At 39.1% G+C, this 21,029-nt stretch overlaps 1 protein-coding gene across 6 annotated transcripts in view; it reads left to right on the top strand.

Annotated features, from left to right (window-relative positions):
• The window catches only part of CADM1 (cell adhesion molecule 1), a 330,172-nt gene that overhangs the window by 288,097 nt on the left and 21,046 nt on the right, over nt 1–21,029 (top strand). For 2 of the 6 annotated variants that reach the window (XM_003952044.5, XM_003952045.5), the window contains exons 6-9: nt 443–542; nt 3,648–3,820; nt 8,762–8,842; nt 19,999–20,031. In XM_003952044.5, the coding sequence (XP_003952093.1) occupies nt 443–542; nt 3,648–3,820; nt 8,762–8,842; nt 19,999–20,031 (387 nt within the window). The remainder of the gene's footprint in view (nt 1–442; nt 543–3,647; nt 3,821–8,761; nt 8,843–19,998; nt 20,032–21,029) is intronic. The other 4 variants (XM_009424220.5, XM_001151966.6, XM_001152155.6 and 1 more) reach the window with 3 other exon arrangements.

Genomic DNA, 21,029 nt, shown 5'->3' with positions numbered 1-21,029 from the left:
AGAACATAGAAGAGGCAAATTTATTAACATGCAGTGTCACAACATATTGTCACATAGTAATATATGATATATGATAAAATGTATCAATTCTGAGCACCACAGATATCTATGGCTTCACCTCAGCATGAAGGCAAATGAGTTTCCTTTAGCTTGAGTGAGTTTGGAGATAAACTTCAGTGTAACAAAATATTTCACAGGAAATGTTTGATGTGGCGCAGTTGGCTTATGAATCTCTTATCTATTTGTGGTTCACTCCTTAGAGTTATTAGTCAATTTAATTTGAGCAAATGCCAGGATTACCAACTAATTAGAAGGGTGTTACTGAAGGCATGGGATGGGAGAGAGTAAGTGCTGGTACTGTGGTTTTGAGGCAGTGTGTGAGTCTGATTTTGCCTGATGATATCATTTGCTAAACATTATACTTTGTGTTTTTGTCACACAGATAAGCCTCAAGTGCACATTCAGATGACTTATCCTTTACAAGGCCTAACCCGGGAAGGGGACGCGCTTGAGTTAACATGTGAAGCCATCGGGAAGCCCCAGTAAGTTCTGAAGGCCAAAGTTGGCAGAGGGTCATGCGCAGTAAATGTCACAACACACATGTGCATTCACCAATCCTTGGCCTGTCACCTGTCTCCTGCTGCAAAGGATGGATGGTTTTTCAGGAACTAAAGAATATTCAGTGAGAGTGGAAATAAATATCCATAGTTCTTAATGGTCAGGACTGGGAGAAAAATTAAATGCCCGCCAAGATTGAAATCTCAGCTAATTCTATTTTATTATTATCAACATGATGGTCAGGACTATTTTCTCTCACACACAAAAAAATAATCCTAATAAATTATTGGTGTCCCTACAATCTAATGATCTGCCACCTTTCGTGTTAATGTCTAAGCTGCTAGAAAGATGGTTTTAAGACTTACATTAAGCTGCTATGTTTAGGGCCAGCTGTAGGCAAATGAATTTGCCCTACCTTTAATTTTGCATCTTCTTCCCTCAAAGAAAAGTGTCATTCATACTTGACTCCCAGAAATATTTTTGTTAGTAAAGAAAAGCTCAGGAACTTTTCTTAAGGAGGATATATATGCCACTTCATAAGAGAAAAAGAAGAAACAACTAAGACTCTTATTTTATTGAAAGTATAAAGGAGCCACTTGAGTTGCCCTGTGAAATGATCCAAAGTGAATTTGAGGAACTACATATATCATCACTAATACAAGAAAAAAAGCCACACAGTGGTACCATTTTAACTATTATTCAGTTTACTTACTGGGCAGGGGACACTTCTTTAGTGTTTCTAGTAAAGATTGTTTTTAACTGTTCCTTAGGGGGGGAAAGAAAAAAACAAGTTGAGGATTCATGAAATGGAATAATAGGTCAATGTTGGGATTAAGGACGCTCAAACTTTAGTGGTACCCAACAAAAAACAGCATTGAGCTCCCTCTGCTGTCCCCGTAGTATGATTTTGTTTTTTCCCTCAAAGAGTTTTGCTAGCCAGCGTCATCACAGTTTTCATATAAAGAATTCAGAGCATCTTAACAAAGCTTCCCCAGAAATCTCTGGAAAGAAGCCTCCCTACTTTAACTAAGGAATGATCTATGACAAGAGACCAGAAAGCCAAAGGGGGCTCTGCCTGCTGTTGGTTCTCTCTTCTCATTTCAACCCTCCCTATCTTTGCACTTACCTCTCCATGTGCTGGAATTTTCTTCCCTCTGTGCTAACCATGTGGAGTTTTAAATGACCTTTAGGAGCTGGAAAGTGGTCTTGGTTCTGTTTCACTTTCCCTCTGGTGTTTCCAAGTTATTTGGTTTTGAATGCTTCGAGCTTCAGCAGAGTGATCTTTTTCTCTTTTGAGCACTGCCAAAGATTCAGATCTTTCTTTTTGTAAACAGTTTGAATTATTCCCTAATTAGCAGGTTTCTTCCAAAATAATCCAATGGAGTAAGAAAAAAAAATTCTCAGAGGCCTCTTGCCGCTTGCAATACCCGTGCTCAGCCACATTAACCACAGTTACAGTCTGTGGCTTGCTAACCTATACTTTGTTTTTGTATTTTTCCCCTGAAGAAGGTACTGCGTTCAATTGAATGTGCCACGGGGACAGTAAATTACATGTTTCCTTCAGGACATTTATGCCAGAGAAGGGATTTGTTTGTTCCTTTCAAATAGGAACCAGTATATGGTTGTGTGAGCAAGCTCACATTACTCTACTGCTACCCCTTCTAGCATATTACCTATTTATTTTCTCAAGAAATTGCATACAATAAAAATGGTAATTTAACTTGCCATTAAATGTTGTGAATATTCTCAGCAGTTACCCCTACTGATTGTTTCAGCTGTCAAGCAGCAGGACATTGGGTCTGATTGCCAGGCAGGCCCATTTGCCATTGCCTACAAGGAGGACATATGCAGTACTAGTTTTTAAATAATTTACTAGGTTGTGATGACAAACCCATGTGTAATTAAAGAAAAATTGTAACTTCACATCCCATTTGAAAATTGGAATGCTACTTGACAGGGCTAACTTGAGGATCCGTTCATCATTAAGCATGGGTCTCTTGTCGTGTCGCTGCTCCTAGAGGCAGCTGTAGGAACTGGAAGGAAGTCACTTGTGTGCTGGATCTCTGTTGTCCTTCCTTCAAAATGAAAGTTTTCAGGCACAATTCTAAATGTGGCCTCAACTTCATAGGAGGTTGAGGGAAGTGCCTTGAAGAATGGAAGTTTTCAAAAGATACTTGGTGTGTATGCATTTTTAGCTTTGGCAAATCTTATGAAATTTGCTTTTTCCTGATGGATACAAATGTGGCACTTTAAATCACTAAAACAAACTTGTCTCTGATGAGCAAATGCCCTGGGCCCTAAGGGATCCATGTGGAATGCACGCCATGGTGATTAGCCTGAGAGCCCTACCCACGAGCTTGGGGAACTGCAGGTGCACACACAGGGAAAGTTCTCACAATATGCAGGCCTTGGAGAGCCAGTAAAGAAGGCAATTTGCCAAGGAACAGATAGACATGGTGGACTAGGGCATCAGAGACAGGGGTGGCATTCTGGGTAGGAGGATGCAGGTTATGGGGAGGGGTTAAAGGGAAGAGGAAATGATTACATCTTTCCAGAATCAAAGGTGGTTTTTCAAACAGAGGCCCAAGAAAAGCACTATTCAGATGTAAAAGTCCATTCCTTTTGGTGAAACTCAAAATCCATTTAAATATCACAAGAGGCTTCTAAACAAGTCTTGGTGTGTTAGTAACCATCAGATGAATGCATGTATCACTAGCCAAGAACTTGATTTCTTTCCTAATTAATGAGATGTTAACAATGGGTGAGGTCTGTCCTGCCTGAGTTGGTGTGAAACCACACAGCAGGGCATAAAAATAGGCACACTGTTTTATTTGTTGATTTGTCGCAGATGAATTGGAAATAATGAGACTCCTGCTTGTGGTCTGTTCAAAGTTTTTCAACACCTGATCGTGTTTAAAAGAAAAAAATTGTATACCAAACAGATTTTTGGAGACTTCACAGTTGTAATTCTGTGAACTTAAAATATCTCCAGTAGGTCCTCATTAATTGTGTCACCCTGCATGTGGGTGAGCAGTTTGATGCAATGGGAAATGATAATGTGACTTGTCTTCCTCCCCTTCCCCCTGCAGGCCTGTGATGGTAACTTGGGTGAGAGTCGATGATGAAATGCCTCAACACGCCGTACTGTCTGGGCCCAACCTGTTCATCAATAACCTAAACAAAACAGATAATGGTACATACCGCTGTGAAGCTTCAAACATAGTGGGGAAAGCTCACTCGGATTATATGCTGTATGTATACGGTACGTGAGAAGATAAAATGCTCTTCTACTAGAGTCAGTCACATGGAGCTGCTACTTGTGATTTACTCTCAAAGCTTTTGGTCAAGTTGAAAATCAAAAACCAGTTGGTTTCCTTCTAGAACTTAAAGAAGCCTGGCCTGAGGTGGACCCTAGTGTCTCCACCTGGGATAGTGACTTTTCTTCTCTCCCTCTAATCGTGGGTGTTTCTACTAGATCACAGTCTTTGGTCATGCTGAGAAGGAAAGCTGTGTCCTCAGGCACAAGCCATGGAGATTATGTTAGAAGTAATGACTGAAACATTCAACCTTACCAATTAGCAGCTTTTCAGCTCAGAAAGTTTATTCCCAGTGGTATTTTACTATGATACCTGGGCTAGCTTTCTCCTGCTTTGATGAGCAGAACTATTCTGTTTTCAGCATGAAGCTATTAATTCCAAAAGATGTTGTAAGCCAGTAAATACTCAGAACAAATACAAGGTCCCTTGTAGCTACATGAACCACCTGTAGCTACTGCTTCAGAACAAAAGCTTTTTTAAAAAATGTGTCTGTTTTTTTAATATCATTTTACAGGATTATTAAAACATCATGAATTTTATTCTCTAGTCAACAGATATTTATTGAGCATCTACTACATTTCAGGCATCTTAAACTTACTTCCTGTTTATAACTTACTGTTGATTTTGCAAATGGTGAATATTTTCTATTTAGTTGAGATGTGCACCTCCTCTCTAGTTTTATAATATCAAATTAAGTCTCTTCTGTTCAATTGAAGCCTCATATGCCAAAAAATAGCCATGAACTGACATGACAAAGAATGAGTAACCAGAGGCATCGGCATTTCAATGTGTTATAAATATTTGAGTGTGTGTGTGAAGGGGGTATTTTTTTCTTGATGTTACCAGTGTAAATAATCCAAGTATAAGTATATATGAATAAATGTTTAGATACACATAAATTATACCTTTGAAATATCCACACCACAGTGTCTTAGAACCAGGGTACTTTGCTTATGAAGAAAATAGGAGTGGCAGTCTTTTTAATCAAATAGAAGCATGCTTTACACCATATCTGCATGGATATTAAAATATAATCCTTAGCCTATACCTGAGGTTTTTTTCCTAGCATAATGCAAAATTAAAAGATCACATCTAATCACCTTATTTGTAGACTTCTGAAGTATGTTTTATCTTTACGCACTACCAATGTTGTCCATGGTTGTATTATGTCTGTTCACACATAATAACATTAATTCTCCCAGTAGTTAAGGAAATCCATGTGAAGCAAACAGCTTTTCTACGTAGGTGAGAGGGGACACAGCATGGCCCGTTTTCAGCTGGCAATATGCAGAGCCACCTCTTCCCACAGACTGCTCGGCGGGGGTGAAAAGTACATTCCTCCCTTTTTCTGCATGTGCTCTCTCACACAAGGGCCTGCGCCTCATGGGAGTCCCCGACATTGCCGTTGCCCGGGTTTACTGGCTTTCAGTCCAGCTCTTTACAAACTGCAGATTATAAAAAGCAGTGACAAATTTCCATTAGTCTGTTATGTGCATCCTTGATTCAGAACACTAAGTTATCTGGATAAACAGTTTTGATTTATTATACTTACTGCCCCTACATTTCAAGAGAAGAAACATTTTGTGGGTTTGATGGACAGATATATTTGAATAATTTTGGATAGTAGTTTATAGCTAGCATTTATTTAGTGCTCACTTTATTCCATGCCCTATGGTAACGATTTTCCAAGCATGGTCTCCTTTAATCTCCACAATAACACCAGGAGGCAGGCATTATCACGATCCCATTTTACAGATGATAAACTGAAGTTCAGAAAGGTTGTACAGTTTTCCCCAACTTCACCGGGTTTCTAAATGTGTTTTAGAACCAAAATACTTTGGCTCTAAAGTCCACAACAAAGTATGTCTTTCTTTGTATATTCTCTTATTCTCACTGCTTTCCAGTAAAACAATCCCCTTCAATATGAGATGATCCTTTTAGAATTAACTGTCTGGGCCAGAGTGCATTATTTGAAAACCAAGAAATATAGGGATCCACCTGTTAAAGGCAGACACAGCTACATACACATGTCTCCCTAATCCAAGATGGTACACCTATCCTTGTCTAGGGATTTACTAGATCTGTAATATACTACCTACCTCCCCTAATCAGTCCTAGTAACAATACTTGGGATGACAGATTAGAATATTAGCCTAAGGTATTACTAGTCTACTAACAAAATACTCTAGCAATTTGGGAAGGTGTTGAGTAGATTTTCTTTCCAAAGCTGATTTGTTGTATTACTACCAAAATTTTGGAAGTATTTTATGAACTAAAAGTTAGCAAGCCCCCATAAAGTTTAACTCTCTAGAAGCAACTTCTACACATGAAGAATCTAGCTGGTTAGTGCCTGAGCCCCAATTGATTTTATTCTTTTAGCCTCTACATGTCAAGCACAGCTCATTAACTCCAACTCTGTACTTTCTTAAGTGGTGGCCTCACATTGCTCTTATTGCTAGAAATGATCTAAGCACTGAGGTTATTTTACCTGTTAAAGGAATCTAATTCTTTCAGGTCACTTTAGCCAGATGTGAAGGACAACAGTTGCCCCAGTCGTGATAAAGATAATTGAAAGTGTGTGATTTGCACAAAATGGGAGGGACTGATGACCTTTCTCTGAAGTCTGTGCCTTCATTAGTCTGGTCCACCCCTTGGTTCATAATCATATTTTCAAATCACCTTCAGATCTACTCTTATTGTATTGTGGACATCACACACTTTATGTCAACACTTTTAGAATAGGTGCAGAAATAGGATTATAGGCTGGGCGTGGTGGCTCACGCCTGTAATCTCAGCACTTTGGGAGGCCGAGGTGGGTGGATCACAAGGTCAGGAGTTTAAGACCAGCCTGGCCAATATGGTGAAACCCCGTCTCTACTAAAAAAAAAAAAAAATACAAAAATTAGCCGGGTGTGGTGGCGCATGCCTGTAGTCCCAGCTACTCGGGAGGCTGAGGCAGAAGAATTGCTTGAACCCGGGAAGCGGAGATTGCAGTGAGCTGAGATCATGCCACTGCACTCCAGCCTGGGTGACAAAGCAAGACTCCGTCTAAAAAAAAAAAAAAAGAAAGAAATAGGATTATAGTATATCAGGGGAAATCTCCCAGGAACAAATGTTCCTTTTCGGTAGTAGATATAGTAATTGAAGCAAAACAGAAAAATCACATTAACTGACCCTGTGCTGGGCAGCAGGCACCTCTCTAGATATAGTTTAGTTGTGTAGTGGAGGGAGCGGGACGTCTTTAGTGCTGGGCTCAGGGGTCAGTGCACTTGGTTCATTTATATCTATGCTGGCACCTGCAGCAGGTGTGTAGGTGCATCCAAATGAGTTTCCAGGTCACAAAATGCTTCCCTACCTGTGGCCTCCATAAAAAGTGTGAAGGAGCAAGACTGAACATATGGCCTGAATCACCGCATTTCTCATTCTGCCTTTCTTTTAAAAAGGTAGTTTAAAATCACTAACTTAACCATTTTTACCTCTTGGAGGAGAATGAGATTTTTTTTAAACGACATCCTTTTTTGGACTCATGTGAGGCTGCTTTAAATGAAAGTGTAAACTGCTTGTATCCCCATCTTAAAGGAACGGAGCCTCCCATTGAACAGAACAGTTGATTCTTCTCAGTTAATTTCATCCAAGTGTGTTTGTGTGAGAGAAGCAATTTGTGAGGAAAATTAAAAGCTCAGATTGTTGATCGATGGTAGGAATCATTTTAAGTAGACTTTGCAACCAAGCACCAAAATAATATTTCTATAAACTTTTGGGAAGTTGCACCAAACCCAATAAAGGTGCAGTATATAATTAAAGTTTTGATGTATTAATTAGACAATCTGAGAGCTCACTTGAAGATAAAAGGACACCAGATGTGTCAGGGAGAAAAAGTTGACATGCTTTAGATAAAATTTAAAATCAAAAGCTTTCAAATCGTCTTATGCTCTATTATAGCAGAATGATTGCTTAGTTCAAAGTCTTGCTGACAATTTAACACATTCAGTTTGATCATTTGGGCTTAGAATTTTTTTTCTCTTTCATATTTGCCCTTCCCTTGTCTCCAAATAATTTTTGAGATGATAGAAGAATATACAGTATATCAAATATCTGACAGAGGGTTCCCTATCAGGTTCCTGGCTTTGAAGGTCGAGTCTCATTTATATTTAGTTCTCTTGTTTACAAGATGGAAAACGTTCTTTCAGTTTTATCACTGTAGTCTACTTAGGTCAAGCTTTTAATATGAGCAAAGGCAACTTATTAATATTTATAAGTTGTAAAATTTATTGACTTTTAAAGAATAAAATCTCAGTAAAATCTCACATGCCTGGAACTTGATATTTAGTGGTGACATTCTCTCTTCTTTGTATTTATTATGAGTAGAGAAGTAGTTTTACTTCCTGCTGGGTTGTATTGATGGAGAATAATGAAGTTAACAGTCACAGAGAGCAAGTGTGCAGGGGCACGCTCATCCTTGGCTGATATGAGCCCCCTAATAGAGCAGCACCACCTCCTCCTCCTCCTTCCTCCCATCTGTAAAAGCTGAAACGAAATGACAACCATTGTACCCTCTTGGTACTGAGTTGATTTAACCTCACCTTTGAAATCTGGTAGGGAAGAGGGGTGTCGTATGTTTTGATTTTTCCTCCCCTCTCTTCACATCTCCTCATCCCTAATTCACTTCATTAATGAAAATTCTCTTTTCTTCTTTTCTCAGCTCTTCCAACTAAGGCTTTGGGATATAATTACAAGACATAAATCTTGCAGGGAAAGAACTTTTGGTTTTAAAGGGGGAAGCCATCAAACAAACATCTCAATGTCCTCATGCCTTTGTTTTGTCATTACTGGTCATTGTTGTGTTCAGCATTGTGGGTTTGATTTTCCTTTTTTTTTCTATCCAGATCCCCCCACAACTATCCCTCCTCCCACAACAACCACCACCACCACCACCACCACCACCACCATCCTTACCATCATCACAGGTATGGTACCTTCATTACCATTGAAAATGTCCTGAATGTATATTGTCTTTCTGGTATGTATAAAAAGAAGCCGAAAAGTTCCCTTTAAATCCTTGGAATTTAATTGTTCCTTTATTTTGGAACTCCAACGACATTAGATACTATGTTCTTAAGTTGAATCTTAAGGACCTCAGAAACATCCCAGCATTTAACAGTACGTCAGATATTTTGCAGCTTATGCATAAAAGAATTCTTTTTTAAGCATCACTATTCAAAGCAAAATGCTAGGGAAAATGGCAGCTGGCTACTAGAGAACACGCCTATAGCTTCTGCTTAGACATGTTTGATGAAATGGTAAGTACTGTGGCTTTCAATCTTGTCTCTGTCTTAGTTTCATCTCAGTCCATGTAAGGGAAAATATACACACCTAACTTCAATGTGCCTATTTGGGCCATGCTACTAAATGCATAGTCATCCTTCCTGCTCCAGAGAGTACCCGCTGACAAGTGTTACTACCTGTTTGTGTTGCCTAGGTAGTCACAAGAGATCAGAGGGAGTCACTGTCTTTTCCATGCTGAGCACTCGTGTGCCCCTCCCTGCCCTCGGTCACATATTGGAAGAGTGGAAGAGGCAGCCACTGTGGTTCTAACTCTGCGGCTTTATCTTTTTGGACTGTCTGAAACTCTTATTCAGCATGAGTTTTACTGTCTCTTGTTTCTGTCACTGAGGGAGGTGGCATGCCATCCAGCCCTTCCTGGCATCCAGTGGCTCTCTCATACTGCTTTATGTGGCTTGTCTGGGAGCCATGGGGTTTCTTCTGCCTACCTAAGTAGGAAAGCTTCTGGCCACACTATGTCCACTTGACATGAAGGATTTCCCTAGATAAGGCCTTCCCAACCTGTGTTTACAGGGACTTACCACAAAAACATGTGAAAGTAATTATTCTGTGAGAAAAAAATATCTCTTGAAAGAGTAACTTTTCTGCTGCATTTTGTTAGCTGGTGAGACTGCAAGGTATCTGAACCGTGTGCCCTGGTACCCACCCCTGTCTCTGGACTTCTTTATGAACACTGAGTATTTGACTCCCCACCCTTCATGGTCAGCTCCTTTTAACACCCTAGATATCATTGCTATCCTTTTCATTGACATGCTAGAGACATTTCCAATTTTCATGGGAGTCAGTAAGATAGAGATGATGAAAATTCAGAGTGTTCAAAGAAAGAGGAGGCCTCATCAGTTGATAGAATATACAACAGATTGTCTAATCTCAGTTTTCTTCACTTTTCTACCCATTACAGTGGAAAAAAGAACCCTTAAGGAAGCCAGTGCTTCTCAACATTGGTTACAAAACCATCAGTGCCAGCACTTAATTTAAAATCTTCTGAAAATCCATCAGTTGGTTTTCATGTCTCACTCCAAACTCAGCTCCAACCAGGCTGCTTCCTAGATTCTTGTCTGTGTGTGTTTCTGTTTTGGCTCTTTGTTACTTCCTTCTGTAAACTTAAGTAAACTCAGTTTGTTGACCTAGTGAATTGATTCTTTCCATTTTCTATACTATTCACCAGCATATCAAAGATGCTTCTTCCTAACTCTGATTTCCAGAGTAACCGTGCTATCAGCTTTTCATACTAAGAACTAGGTTTTTACCTTTTCACATTTCTTGCCTCCTACCCAGTTCGTAAGCCAAATTAGACTCGTACTCTTGTGAAGTGCCCTTTACATACTAGTGTAAAATATATTGCGTAATTCTCCATTGCCCTACATATATTAACCCTTTAGGAAAATATATCACCAGTCTATTTTATCTTCGCAGAACTTGCCCAGGTATGAGCCAGCATTTATTACCACTCATTCTAGAAGGTGCCAGCTAGGTAGCTATCCAGGTTTACATTTTAAGGCAGTCGAGACCTTATTCACGTGGTATATAAACACCACATTTCTCTTTTATATGGAACAACACTTTTCATTTGCGGCTGGCCTTCTCACTAGCTTATGCTTTTTTTTTTAAGACCTTTCTTAGCACTTGCTGAACTCCTCCCCCCTCACAATCAATCTCAGCAACTCAGCAGAGTCGCTTCAGTTCACAGCTCTTAATCCTTCACTCCAGACTAAAGCAAATCTTATGTCCTCAAACAGCTACAACTCACTGTTATCACAGTTCCAACTGCAGAGACTCCATTTAAGAGGAAATTTAAAAAATAAACAATGCTCTATTTCTGTCCACATCAAAGGTACCTCTAACAGAAACTTGTCTTTGCTTCTGTCTCTCTGCTACTGGCCTCTCAGCTCAAGGTAATGTAAGATCTCATAGATGCACTTTAGCCTCTTGATGTTAGCAGTTGAGTCCTCCCTGCACACAAAATACATTTGTGGTAATGAATGCCCAGAATCTCACTGGCACACCCAAGAGTAGTTAAACTAAAATTGCTACTAACACAACATTGTAGAATTCGTTGCCTTAATGGATGTGATCTTTTAGGCTTACTGTGTCTTAACAAGCAGTCTTATATATATTTATCTTGCCCAGAAAGTATACTTGTAGAATTTAACATTTGCTCCTTTCTCCAAACAGATTAAAGGTTATGCAGCTGAATGATTCTGTGTCCCATTTTAAAGGTCCAGGCTATCCCCTAGATTTAGATTAGTTCCTAAAAAATCTTCCAGACTGAATCCTGACAAATGGATAGCTAAATTAATTTCCACTCCTCTTCTCTCTTGCACTGTTTGGTACATTACAGCCACCATTAGCCTTAAAAGCTGCAGCAGCCAAATTTGGTGACAGTAACATAAAGCCTGAGCTTAAAAAAAAAAAAAAAAAAAAAAAAAGAAGAAGAAGAAGTCCACAGTCATCTATTTCTTTTCTCCCAGTCAAATGCAATAACTGAAACCCATTCCCTAGGTCAGGGTTTCATTACAAAAAAAATGTACACATGCAATACAAAAATATTTTTAAACTCGAGAAGTCGTAGTTGATTTCTGATTTCTCTGAAAGGAAGTGTTCCAGTGTTATCTTTTATCTTCCATAACCAGGATAATCAAATTGTTCCCCTTGTTAGGAAGGCAGACTGGCATTCTGTTCTGAGTCACCTGACTTGCTTGAAACATGTTAAAGCTTCATCGTGGAGACCCTTCAGAGAGAAAAATTATAAGCCAAATCGGACTCTGCTTTGCCCACCCAGAATCATACCCCTCATGGGTGGGAGCACAGGGCGTTTTCTGCCTCCTGCTTACCCTACACGGAGCAGGTCTGGAGAGTTACACGTGAAGGCACACATCTAAGTGTGGCCTTATCTAGGGAGAAATTTTTGTAGTCTCTAAAGTACTGAAAGGAATACAAACAGTCCCTGATTTATGATGGTTCATCTTAGAATTTTTTGACTTTAGGATGGTCCAAAAGCAATACGTATTCAACAGAAACCGTACCCATACAGCCTTTCACTTTCAGTACAGTATTCAATAAATTCCATAAGATCTTCAACAACTTATAAAATAGGCTTTGTGTTAGATGATTTTACCCAACTATAGGCCAATGTAAGTGTCCTGTGCATGTTTAAGGGAGGCTATGCTAAGCTGTGATGTTTGGTAGGTTAGGTGTCTCAGATGGATTTCCAGCTTACAATGTTTTCAACTTAGGGTGGGTCGATTGGGACATAGCCCCATCGAAAGTCAAGGAGCATCTGTATTTGATGTCAACTTGCCGTATCAACTTGTTGTGGCTTTAAAACCATTAAGCCATTATAGTACCATTAAATTTTTTTTCCAACTATAAAACAGTTTTAGATTGGGAGCCATTCAGAGCCTCACTATGATTTGCCACGAGGTTCCTTGGAGTCTGTTTTCTTTCCTGTGTATTGATATTCTGACCATATATTTCTGTTTCAACTATTGCTATTGGCAAGCCCCTGTTCCTTTTTTTTTATTGTGTCAAATTGTCCATGTGGTTTCATTCATGAAGACATATGCTGTCATGTGGAAGCATAAATTGCATAATTTAAATTGTCCCTGGAATCCTTTGTGAAAAAGTGGAGACAGCCAGCCATTACCCCGGGTAAGAGTCCTTCACACAGATTCCTGTCAAAAACTAGAATAGAAGAAAACCCTGATGCCATGCTGGGGTGGCGGGAGGAGGTGGGGGAGTGTGAGTGAGTAGGGAGTGTTTGTTCTGTCTTGATTTTAACTTTCTTTGTAATTAGTTGACTTTGTGTGTTAGGTGTACATAAACTTACCCATTTCTGTGATAGTATTAGCCCCTGTCTTCCAGTTGGATCAAACTTTTTCCTGTAATCATCTCAGGAAAGCATGTTGTGTTTCCCTTCCTAGTTAGCGTGGCTGTTGTTTTGTTTGTACCTGGTTGCATCTTGAGTTAGATGCTTGATGAGGAATATCATAGAAAGGACTCCACACTCAGTTTTAAATACCCTTAGCAACTTACAGAGAAAATTCAGGCTGGGAGGAGTTCAACCTGGAGGTCACACTAGACATGTGACTGTCATAAATTAAAAAATTAAAACCACCTTAGAATAAGAAATGAATAGCTATAGGGCCAAATTCTGAAACACATTAAAAAATCCTTTCATAAGAATGAAGTAGGTCATTTCTAAATGAGTTTTCCTCTTTTTAAAAGTACGTACCCAATTAAATATTTTGTGTTCCTAGGAAAAGAAAATAGCCAGGCTTTTCTTATTGGTATCTAAGTACTCAAAAACCAATATAGCTTGTAGCAAATGATTCCTACCCCCAGGCCCGCATTATTATTTTTGGCTTTCATAGTCTGAAATCATAAGCTTTTGTTATGTGTAATATGGATTGGATCACATAAATAAAGAAGGTGGGTATAGCCTTTATCCTTCAGTGATATGTATAGAATATGCCCAAGTGGGGAAACTTGACACCAGAACACATGTTTTTAGTTCCTTAGGTACAAAGCAAAGAAGCACACCTGTCCTTAAGACTGAATCTATGTCATGACCATCTAAATGATGATAGAGAGCTTTCCTCCAAATACAGCTGGCTATTCCCCAGGGTCTTAGCCTAATGATTCCTACTCTTTGCTGTTGATATTTGCATGGTTCAAGAGCTGGTCTGCTTTAAGTTATGCACTCAACAAATATTGAGTGCCCATAATATGTACAGCACGATGCTAGTGCTTATGGAGACAAAATACTCCCTAAACCCCTTATCATGTGGTTGCGAGAACAGGTTACACACATTGGAACCCAATAAGAGATACTGTACAATTGGGGTGATTCGGTGGCACAGGCAGAAGGTGCCGCAGATGCTGAGGAGAGTGTCACAGTGGACTTTGGTCTGTGCCATCAAAGAAGGGACAAAATGTGGATAAGAAAGGATGGCATTTTGGAAGTTGTGCATGAAGGTCCAATGTTACTTCAAGCATCTATCTTCAATGTGTGTTTATTTTGCATGTATTTATGTTTCAGGCATAGATTAGGCCACTCTTGCTAGGAGATACACATCTTCATCCTAGAATGTTTACTAAATTGCCCTTTTTTCTAGAGTTGACATCTGCTTCATAAGATTATTTTTCATTCAGCATTTATTGAATATTCATCAAGTGTTATTGATATGCCAGTATACCTAGTGACAAGAATATTTTGGGGGCACTAGTAAATACTCATGAGCCACCTTTTACATAATAAGCCACCTTTTCAAGTTTTTACTCCAAAAAGTATGTGTCCATTTTTCTTCATACTGTCTTAAGTGTCTACATTTTTTTTCTGATAATTGTAAACCTGTTACAAATAACAACATAGCTAACCAGCTTTTGACCTATATTGATTTAGGAGAGAATGAGAAAAGACTTGAATACTACAGTGATGGAGGCCACCTGACCCCATATTTTTTAAAAAATGAATGAGAAATGTGATGCTAGTGGAAGAGTTTTTAATGCGTCTGTCATAATTTCAATAACTTTATGCTGTTTATTTTAAAAATAATCCTGGAGATAAAGATGTGACATGTTTTCATACTAAAGACCTAATCAACAAAGCAAACAAATAATACTGTGAATGCAGGTTTCCCAGAATTAAAAAGTGATGTTTACAGCTATCTTGGTAGTGAAAAATAAAAGACTTGACTGGAAGGACCCAGCCCTCCCATATCTAACACAAAATTTGCCAAGACTTAAAAATGTGCTACAACTTACAGAGAGCCTCTTTCCTGTCTCCATCACTACCCTCGTGGCAACACCCTCTTCTTCTCCTTGCCTCCCCTCTGCCTTCCTCTTTTCTGTACCCCCTTCCACTGAGCATTCACACACAACATGATATAGGAATTGTTTTTCTTGTTAAATGAAACCACTGTACAGATTCCTATTATTTTGCAGAACATCTGGTTTGCAAATGAAAAGATCTCAGGGGCACAACAGCACTAGTGAACAATTCTGAAGAAGCTTTTAACAAAACTTGAAATTGCTTATCCAAAAAAAAAAAAATCATCCCCCGTTGCTGCTGTTCTGTAGCACACAATCTCTTCACTCACAGGGGAGGTGACTTTAACAAGGAAGAGAGCTTTATCCTGTCTCTCCTACTTTGGCCTTTTAGTTTTCGTTCTGTTCCTATCCACTTCTCCCATCCCTAAGACAGGGGAGTTTGATTAAAACATAACATAGATGGAAAGAAAATTAGCCAGGAAACCAAGAGAAAATAAATTCCAGAGTTTAATTTTCCAGCAGTTATTTTTGTTTTCGATCGAGTTCAAATAACTTGAAAGAGAAGAAAAAAAAAACCCACCATATATTTAATATATATTGGCCAGCACAGCACAACTATGAAAATAAAATTGTCAGGGGAATTCCTTGCCTGCCCTAGTGTCTAGATTTAAAGCACCTCCATAACACAAACTGAAGGGGAATTCAATTAAGAAAACCCATTGGCTTCTTATTGACTTTAGTTAAGAAAATAAACTGGGAGAAAGTGTATTAAAATATGTCTAACTGCTTAGTATGCTTTCATTTAGGCTTATGACAATCAAAAATGAGAGAATTTAAATTTTTTACAATTAAGCTCTGGTTTTGAGTAGATTGTGGGTTATCACACCGTGCATTTTTTTAATGTACACCTTACTCAAACACACCCTAAAATGCAGGCTTGCAGTCTGCACATTGTAAAGCAGGAGCACCGCAGATCAATTGGGGGAAAAATATTTAAGGTTGTAAATTTAATTTTGTTCTAGGATTTTCATTTATGGCACCCGTTGTGTTTGAGACCATGGACCAATTTATGGATTAGTTTTAAACCCCCAGTCTGTCACACTCAATGAACAATTCTAAGTTGGAGAGAATCCATATGAAAGGATTAGAATGTGCCACAGTGGAGCTTACACGTGACTGTTTCAACTAAATATTGCCCAGCTGCCTCTCCTGCAGTATTTTTTTTTTTTTTTGCTACTTAGTTAAATTGCTAGTGTCTCTAATTTCACACATTGTCAGAGCTTTTTTTATTTTGTAAATATACTGCCACAATAAATGTATGTGATGTTTCATTTATTCAAGATGGGGTCTGATAAACTGTAGGACTAGGAGACTAAGAAGAGAAGTCAATTTTGAGTAGAATGTGCATCTTTCAAATAATAGTGCTGGGCCCTTCTTTGGATACCTTGTTTCACTGTACTCATAAAATAGCCAGAGAGTGACTGTTAAGACCGTACACACTTACTGGGTTTTCAAGAAGACGGGATTGTTTTTTCTTGGCCATATAATATAAATGTATAATAAATTTGCTCTCTTTGTAATTAAAATTAAAATAAGAGACAGTAGCTCAGCTAGGCCTTTTAAATGTCTGTATAACCCAACACCACCATAAGTCCAGCTCAATTTTTTGTGACCTGTTTTTCTCATGGGCTAGCTCAAAGATTTTTTTTTTTTTTTAAGGCAGCAGCAAGATGAGGTTTTAAAAAGGCTTTGTTAGGGCAATTAGACATTTTCATTTTTCAAGCTGATTACAGCATTTATCACTTACATTGAAATTTAGTATTTGCATTTTGCCTCTATGCTTAGAATGTTACCCAACAATATGGTCACCACACAAGTTGATTCACAGGGTGTGTTTGCACATTTCTCCAGCTTTCTGATTAAGATACCCTAATAAATCCTGACTCACAGAGTTGCACTCACTTCAGAGCCAGGGTGTCTGTGGTTTCTGCATGAAGTCATAATGCAATTATGAAGGAGAATTAGATTCTGTCATCGTGGTCTCCTGCAGGGAGCACAAAGTTACTTCTAAAGAATGTTTTCTTAATTCTTTACTTGAAAATAACCTCTGTTCAAGTAGCATACCAGATGCTCTTAGAGAAATGGAGTCAGTGACTCCCCAGACACACCATCAATCTTGCTCTGAACTTTGTAGCCAGCCTGTGTTTCTCCTGCAGTCTCCTACCCCGTTGCTGCTCATGGTTTTGCCATTTCCAGCTGCAGTAATCGTGTGTGTGACTTGAACATGTGTTTGCTGTTAACCATTTTAGAATGTGTTTTTTCTTCTCAACATCCCCCTTTCCTCCCCTTTTGGGTGCAGTTGATGGATTTCCCATCCCCAGAACGGGGAAGCAAGATGCACTGTGGATTTTCCTTCATTTATTTTCTAGTACTCACCTAGGAGCAGACGCCTAGCTTCACTTGGTTTAATTTCATCTTAAAGCTGACATGATGTTGTGATGTAGGAAGACAGTAAATTGGGGTCACTGGTTAAGGCTGATATTATTTTTGATGACTCTAACTCTTAGGTCTTACTCCACCCCCTGCCCTTCTATCATTTGTACTTAATTATTTACCTGGTGAAAATAAAGCTTATGCCGGGCACGGCGCCTCATGCCTGTAATCCCAGCACTTTGGGAGGCCGAGGCGGTGGATCACCTGAGGTCTGGAGTTTGAGACCAGCCTGACCAACATGGAGAAGCCCTGTCTCCACTAAAAATACAAAATTAGCCAGGCGTGGTGGCACATGCCAGTAATCCCAGCTACTCAGGAGGCTGAGGCAGGAGAATCGCTTGAATGCAGGAACCGGAGGTTGTGGTGAGCCAAGATCACGCCATTGCACTCCAGCCTGGGCAACAAGAGCGAAACTCCATCTCAAAAAAAAAAAAAAAGAAAAAAAAAGAAAAGAAAAGAAAAGAAAGCATATTAGAAGAGCTACTACAAAAATAATGAGCCAGAGTGTTGATTGTTTTTTTGTAATTTTGGAAAGGAGCCAATGCCTATCTATAAAATGTATTAACATGCATATAAATGTTTCTGTACAAATGGGCATTTGATCCTGCCCCTCAAATTTAAAGTACCTAATGCTGCACTTGGATGTTTCAACTAAGGAAATGTGTCATCTGTGTCAGGAGAATCTGTGACAGAGTGTGTTTCAACTGTACAGTTTATTGTTTTTTACTGCTATTTTATGCACACAGACTTGACTTGTAAGTATTTTGTTCTTATGCGGTATATTGTATGTTTCTCTTTCCTTCATCTATTCATCAGAAACTAAGCTATCAGTAATATTAAGCTACATTGGCCTTTCAGACTTCTGGTTAATTCTGGCTCCTTAGAAGGGATCTAATTTTTGATGGTATAGGATCCTCTGGAAAGCATGCCAACTGAAGGGGAACGCCGGTGTGAATTCATGTGTCACATTTATACATCAGAAGCACCAGGCTCATTTGCCCCCAAAAAAAGCTTCATATGAACTTCCAGTGCATTTAAACATTGCCTGTGTTGAATCAGAAAGTCTTTTGGCGTCTCCACAGCTCATGAAAGCAATTACCAGCTAAATAGCTGCATTCTACAAAAGGACAGTGAACTGCTTGCTTGCAGTTTAACCCAGAATCTTACTTCAACCACCACCATTTGACTAGAGATAACTAACTCCTGTTTCAGTATCACCATTCCTTTTTGCCAACAATGAGTCGTAGAAGGAATGTGCCTGGGAAGTTTAGAACTCAAAATGAAAGTATGGCCAGATGGGTTGACATTGGAATGAGGTTGACTAGAAGAGTGGTGATAAAATGACTCTGGAAAAAGAATGTCACCCTGCATTTTGTTAGATATTTATTCCACTTCCCCTGTAGCCAAAAATAAAGAGAAAATTCCTTGAGCTCCTTGGAGGAATTTCTTGTGAACCAGGAGCAAGTACAGCAGGCTTGGCTTAGAAGCCTGGTAGAAGAAGGAGAAAACTTGAACAGCATCAGAAATAGAAGAAGAAAAAGACAAAATACATTTCCTTCCACAGCAAGTTCATCTAGCAATGGAAAAAGAAAAAACAAAAACAAAAAACTGCACTCTCTCCTACTCCAGCCATGAAAGCAGGACTCCCAGCCCCTCAGAACGGTGAACATGGTTCTGAATTGTGAGCAAAAGGATGGCTGGATACTTAAATTTTTGGAATGTCATATGATTAGAAGCGGCATTTGGCAGATTGTGTGAACTTGGGTGTTTTCATGAAAGGCTTCTGCTCTTGGATTTTAACATGAAGAGGTTTAGAGTGAAGAATGAATGTGTGTGTTTGTGTGTGTGTGTGTATAGAAGCTAATCTGTGAAAACCTTGAACATGTTCATTGCCATGGCCTCCTAGTTAATTGAACTTTCTGGCTAAACTATGCTGAAATAATACACTGGATGGAAAACTTAAACCTGTCTATTCATCTACAGGCATCTGAGCATAAGCAGTAAAAGGATCCTAAAAGTGTGATTGATTCAGTGATGCCTAATTGGCAGTCAAGAAGCCCAAGTGCCCGGGTGGGTTGGGTTAAAACAAAGGCAATGTTTGAATGTTATGAATCCATTGTTTAACCGGCCTTTCGACTGAGCTTTTCTGTCGCAGTCCTGAGCCTTGATGCTTTAAGAGCCATCTACCAGCCACTGAGTTTGCACTGGTGTTTCTCATCACTTTGCATGTCCACCTGACTATTGACTAGCAAATATATGTGTCCTGGCAAGACCCCCAGAACCAAAGAATTTACTGTTTTCCTCACTGGCTCGCAGCTTTGAGCTCAAGGCATGTCTTAAAACAGTGCAACTCACTTCAAATGCTTTTTGCTTTTCATTTATTATTGCTTGTCACGCGATGTTCTTTGAAAGCTTGCTCATATATTATCTGTTCCATTTTTTTCCATTTTCCCTTTTTTTGCATGCCGTTCCTCCTGTTTCTTCCCTTCCTCCAATCCTCTGTTCCCGTCTGTAGACACAACGGCGACGACAGAACCAGCAGTTCACGGTTGGTATCACATTACTGTTTATCTACTTTCTCAGCACTGCTGAGAGGCAAGGCAAGCCTGGGAAAAAGAGAAATGTAGTCTTCAAGGGAAATCATGTTTCAAGTAGACTGACCTCATAAATATACTATAATTTTTTAAGGTTTGAAAAGATGTCGAGTCTTGTCATTTCTGTTGTGAGTTCAGTAGCCAATGGATGCAAGCTGAGATGAGACCTTCTCCCCACTGGGTGGCTGGAATTGTAGGAGTTTCAGTGGCACAGAGTCCTCCTTACTTATAAAACTCCACCAAACCTTGAAATACATGGGGCTTCAAACAAACGAGTATTTGCAGGAAAATTGTAACATCTGAATTAAAGGCCCAGTTGCTTTGTTTATATATAGGCCATAGTCCCAGGTAAATCTTGAAGGAGTCATTTGTGTCACTTAGTAAAGTTGAGATGGAAGGGTAGACCAGGGAAGAAGATTCCTGTTTAAAATCGTGAGCTTCTGATGAGGAAGGTCATTGTTCTTCTTTAGAAAGGTCATGACTTTAATTATGTTGCTAATCATATGTACCCCACCACCCCTCACTGGTTCACTCCTAATCTCTATGTGTTCACATAACTTTATGCTCACATTTGGCAGAAAACTCCTCCAAACCAAGAATGATACCATATGTCAATTTTATCAGCATTAACTGGGACTTTAAATAAGTTACTGGTGTGTGTGTGGCTTGCAGGTAAAATAGTAATACGTTTTTAACCACAAAGTGATAAAAACTGAGTGAGTTAAAGCTCAGGAGGGGCATCAGGAAATATGATCTCTTTTTCCCCATCTCACCAATGACTTACTGGATTGGAATAAGTCTATTAACTTTTCTATGTCTCTCCAATCAGAAAATGAGAATCATGTTTCATCTGTATATTACTTTATTACTTAGCTCAAATCTAGCCCTGACAAGACTGTACTTAGAAAAGATATGTTAGTTTAAAACTGGGCTGAATTTTAATAATTGAATC

This window comes from Pan troglodytes, chromosome 9, assembly GCF_028858775.2.
Source record: "Pan troglodytes isolate AG18354 chromosome 9, NHGRI_mPanTro3-v2.0_pri, whole genome shotgun sequence".
NCBI lineage: Eukaryota > Metazoa > Chordata > Mammalia > Primates > Hominidae > Pan > Pan troglodytes.
Note: the sequence above shows the minus strand (reverse complement) of the source record. Positions and strands in the feature narration are given on the sequence as shown.